The sequence below is a fragment of the Morchella sextelata genome, assembly GCF_020137385.1.
Source record: "Morchella sextelata strain SCLS chromosome Unknown scls_21, whole genome shotgun sequence".
Taxonomy (NCBI): Eukaryota; Fungi; Ascomycota; class Pezizomycetes; order Pezizales; family Morchellaceae; genus Morchella; species Morchella sextelata.
Window position 1 is genome coordinate 1,197,965 of NW_025408636.1, and position 4,550 is coordinate 1,202,514.

Genomic DNA, 4,550 nt, shown 5'->3' on the forward strand with positions numbered 1-4,550 from the left:
GAGCGGATAGCTGCTCTAAGAGAGTTAGGGCACACCCATGAGAGGTACCAAGGGATGGCAGCTGAGAAAGCGCACCCTCGGACCAAGAAAGATCCTCCCGCTCAGAAGGACCAGCAGCCTAAGAGGAAAAGAGAAGCTGTGAGCTCCTCCGGCCCTCAGAAGACTCCCGGACCTAAGGATAAAGCGGTGGAACTGAAGGGTATCCCGGGGGATATTCTAGAAGAAAGAAGGAAAGCAGAAGTATGCTTGAAGGTATGACCTTCCGGTACTCCCTATTGGTAGAGTGCATAGACTGACTTGTGCAATAGTGCGGCAAGTCCAGACACAAATGGACCGATTGTTGGTCCAAGGAACCTACTGTTGTCCGAGTGGCAGCAGTAAGAGTACAAAAGCGGAAAAGAGGGAATGGCAAGTCCAACTCTCAGAAGAAGGCTAAAGTGGCTGCTGTAGTAGCAGAAGATCCACTTGTTGTACTCCCGGAGGTTACAGAAGATTTTGTTTTTCAGCCTGAGCAAGACTCGGACAATGAAATCATCTGGTAGAAAAAGTGTCTGTTTTAGTCTATGTTTACTAGTTTTCTTTCATATGGGTTTTCGGTTTCTATGCTTTTCTTGAATAAATTATGATTGTGTTTCCGCCTATTTGATTGCTCCAAGCACTCTGAGGATGGGTTTAAGACCCGAAACAGCTGGTCTGTCAGTGCTCTACCAAAGTTATATTTGCTACCAAGACACTTCCAAACCGCTGTTAAAAAGACTACTACACAATACATCTGCTATATTATCGCTTGGGAATAGAACCAAAGGATCCCTGATCTTAGTAGTGCCCGAAGCTATTAGCTATGTTGAAAAGACAAAGAGAACCAAGTCCGGAAACCGCTGTTAAGCAGAGAAAGTTGGAACAGAGGCTTCCCTCCTTACCAGTACATGGAAAAAGACCTATACTAAAGGCAGGACTGTCATGTACGGTCAAAGGAAAGGATGAAGGCGCCCAAGGGTCTTTTCTGTTTGACACCGGTTGTACAGGAGCTATCCTCAACCAGAGTTTTGTCAGGAAACATGGAATTCCCTTAGTGCGGCGGGATCAACCTCTGACAATGTTTGATGCTCAAGGAGATGTCATGATGGGAGGAGGCGAGTATTACACTCACCCGGTCCGCATGACTATGGGAGATCATAAAGAGACACTCCGATGGGAGGTGGCTACACTGGAAGAAGGAATGACCGGTTACCTGCCAATTAGTTGGGCTAGGAAGCATAACCCGGACATCAACTGGGAACTCAACACCATGAGCTGGAGGAGTGACTACTGCAAGCAGAATTGTCTCCCAGCGGCCACCAAGATTGAACTGATCTCTCCATACCAAATGTTGGAAGAAGAAGAGACAGTCTATCAATTGGTTGGTTCAGTATGGCATGATGAGGACGGAGGTGATATTGCTGAGAAAATACACCACCTATACCGGGATTGGGCTGATGTGTTCAGTCAAGAGAAGATTGAGGAAATGCCGCCGCATTCCCATAATGATCTGAAGATCAAACTCTTGCCTGGGACCGCTCCCCCATTTGGCCCGCTATACCCATGCTCCGCTCCAGAGTTGAAGGCCCTCCGAGAGTACCTGGACAAAGAGTTGTCTTCAGGAAAGATCTCTAGATCGAATAGCCCTGCTGCGGCACCCATACTGTTCATTCCTAAGAAGGACGGGACTTTGCGGATTTGTGTGGATTATAGAGGTTTGAACAAGGTCACTGTCAAGGACAAGTACCCGCTGCCTATCATGAGTGAGCTCAGAGACAGGTTGTTCAAGGCCAAGATCTTCACAAAGATAGACCTGAAGAATGGCTTCAATTTGATCAGGATAGCCGAAGGTGATGAGTGGAAAACCGCTTTCAGAACCCGCTATGGACTGTATCAGTACAATGTGATGCCATTTGGCCTATGCAATGCTCCCTCCGCTTTCCAGGCAATGATCAATGATGTGCTAAAGGAACTACTGGATGAAGGAGTAGTTGTCTATATCGATGACATCCTCATCTACTCGGAGACTGAGAAAGAGCATGAGCTATTGGTCAAGAAGGTACTACAGAAGCTTAGGGAAGCTAAGCTCTGTGCCTCGATCAATAAGACATCCTTCCATGTCCGAGAAGTAGAATACCTAGGCTATCATATCTCGGAACAAGGAGTATCTATGTCAGAAGACAAGGTGGAGGCAGTTAAGGAATGGCCAGTCCCTGAGAATATCAAGGCAGTACAGGCATTCCTCGGATTTGCAAACTTCTATCGCCGCTTTATTGAAGGCTTCAGTAAGGTTTGCAAACCACTAACTGACCTCCTGCAAAAAGACAAGAAATGGTATTGGACAGCAGCACATGAGCAGGCCTTTGAAGAACTCAAGAGGCTGTTCACAAGCGCTCCAATCCTCCTTCATTTTGACCCTAGTAGGAGAACGGTGGTCGAGACAGATGCCAGTGATTTTGCCAAGGGAGCGGTGCTCTCTCAGTATGGGGATGATGGGAAGCTACATCCGGTGGCATTCTATTCTAAGAAGTTCTCCCCTGCTGAGATCAACTATGACATTCATGATAAGGAAATGGGAGCTATTGTAGCCTCTTTCCGGGAATGGGAACACATGCTCAAATCTTGTGAGCAAGAGATCACGGTTTTTACAGACCACAAGAACTTGGAGTACTTTAATTCTACCAAGGTTCTCACTAGGCGGCAAGCTAGATGGTCTGAGGACCTCGCAGGCTACAATTTTAAAGTTGTCTACAGACCGGGAGAAAAGAATGGCAAGACTGATGTGCTATCTAGGCGCTGGGATCACCGCCTTGGAGAGGGAGGTGAAACTCTGCAGCCGGAGCCACAGATCTTTTTTAGGCCAGGTCAATTGGTTTTGGATCCTGCAAAGCTAGTGGCTGTCAGGGTGAATCAATTGCAGAATACATTCTTAGAGCGCCTATACACGGCTGCTAAAGAGGATAGTTTCTGGCAGGAATTGCACCGCTCCCTGGTTGAAAGGAAACCAAATTTGGACCAGAACTTGTCGGTCAAGAACGGTCTCATCTTCTAAAAGAATAGATGGTACATACCCAAGGACAAGAAGCTTCAGATGGAAATACTGTCCGATACCCATGACTCTAAGGTGGCTGGTCATTTTGGCCAATTTAAGACACTAGAGCGGGTGAAAAATAACTTCTTTTGGCCCAACATGGATAAGGATGTTGAGGAATATGTCCGGAGCTGTGACAGCTGCCAGAGGAATAAGACCTCAAGACACAAGAAGTTTGGTATGCTCCAACCGTTGGAGATACCCTATCGGCCATGGACTTCCATCTCTATGGACTTCATTGTGGGACTACCGGAATCTAGTGGGTTTACAAAGATCTGGGTAATAGTGGACCGCTTTTCGAAGATGGCACACTACATCCCTCTTCCTACCCTCAATAAAACGGAAGATTTGGCTAAATTGTTCTTGAAGGAAGTTTGGAGACTCCATGGTTTGCCTGATGACATAGTCTCGGACAGAGATAGCAGGTTCATTTCTCACTTTTGGCAATCTCTCATGAGCCTCCTCAATGTGAAGCTGAAGATGTCCACATCTTTCCACCCCCAGACGGACGGTCAAACAGAAAGAGTTAATCAGACCCTGGAACATTACTTGCGGAGTTATTGTTCATATCAACAGGATGACTGGGCAGAACTCTTGCCTTTGGCAGAGTATGCTTATAACTCGGCGGTCTCTGAGTCTACCAAAGTATCGGCTTTTTATGCCAACTATGGATATGAACCCAGGACCAACTGGCCGGCCCCAAAGGAAGGAGTAGAATGGAACAATCCAGCAAGTGAGGTCATGATTTCTCAATGGGAATCTATCTGGCAGGCTATGAACGCCAGCTTGGGTAAAGCTAGATTAAGGATGGCCCGGTGGTGTAACGGAGCCATTTCAACTGTCTGGTGTATGAGTACACACAGGGCCCGATTACATGCTGAGAGTTATTGTTAGAAGCCAGTTGCACGGTGATATGCAAGTACCGGCAGTGTGGTTAGCTACCAGCTGTTAGAGTCACTACATTCCGGACGCTAGGAAGGGGATCTATTCATGGGAGCAATGACTGACGAGTCTATGCCTCGCCAGTGACTAGAAGACCGGCCAGAGTGAAGCTCTGATTGTCCGGTGATCCTCTGTATCCTCTAAGCATTGTATGACCGCCGAAGAGGCAGGGACTATGCTAGGGAAGTCTACAATAAGCGAAAGCTCTACAGCAATGATTAAGCTTACACCTGAGCGGTAGCTCATTCATGCAGGTCCTCGGTTGTGTGGCAACCAAGGCTGCAGGTGTTACAAAGGCTTTGACTAAGGGTGGTTGCCTTGGGTATCGGAAACACCTGCTGACGCTTAGAGAAAAGCGGGGTAGCGGTGGTATTGTTTTCCGGTACTGCGGAAAGGCCCACCGGAACTTAGTAAGGAGTTAGGAGCAGAGAATAGAGGCCTTTGGAGTATAAGTACTCAGGTTCATTCTCGCCCTTCAGTCCTGTTTTTTCTCCAGTCT

The 4,550-nt window shown here is 47.3% G+C and overlaps 2 protein-coding genes across 2 annotated transcripts; both read left to right on the forward strand.

Moving 5' to 3' along the window:
- Nucleotides 1-841: 841 nt before the first annotated feature.
- H6S33_006876 (uncharacterized protein) lies at nucleotides 842-3,070 on the forward strand (the record flags this gene model as incomplete). The annotated part of the gene is made up of 1 exon (XM_044838235.1): nucleotides 842-3,070. The coding sequence occupies one exon, from the start codon at nucleotides 842-844 to the stop codon at nucleotides 3,068-3,070; it is 2,229 nt and encodes a 742-aa protein (XP_044689694.1).
- Nucleotides 3,071-3,109: 39 nt separating this feature from the next.
- H6S33_006877 (uncharacterized protein) lies at nucleotides 3,110-4,003 on the forward strand (the record flags this gene model as incomplete). The annotated part of the gene is made up of 1 exon (XM_044838236.1): nucleotides 3,110-4,003. The coding sequence occupies one exon, from the start codon at nucleotides 3,110-3,112 to the stop codon at nucleotides 4,001-4,003; it is 894 nt and encodes a 297-aa protein (XP_044689695.1).
- Nucleotides 4,004-4,550: the final 547 nt, after the last annotated feature.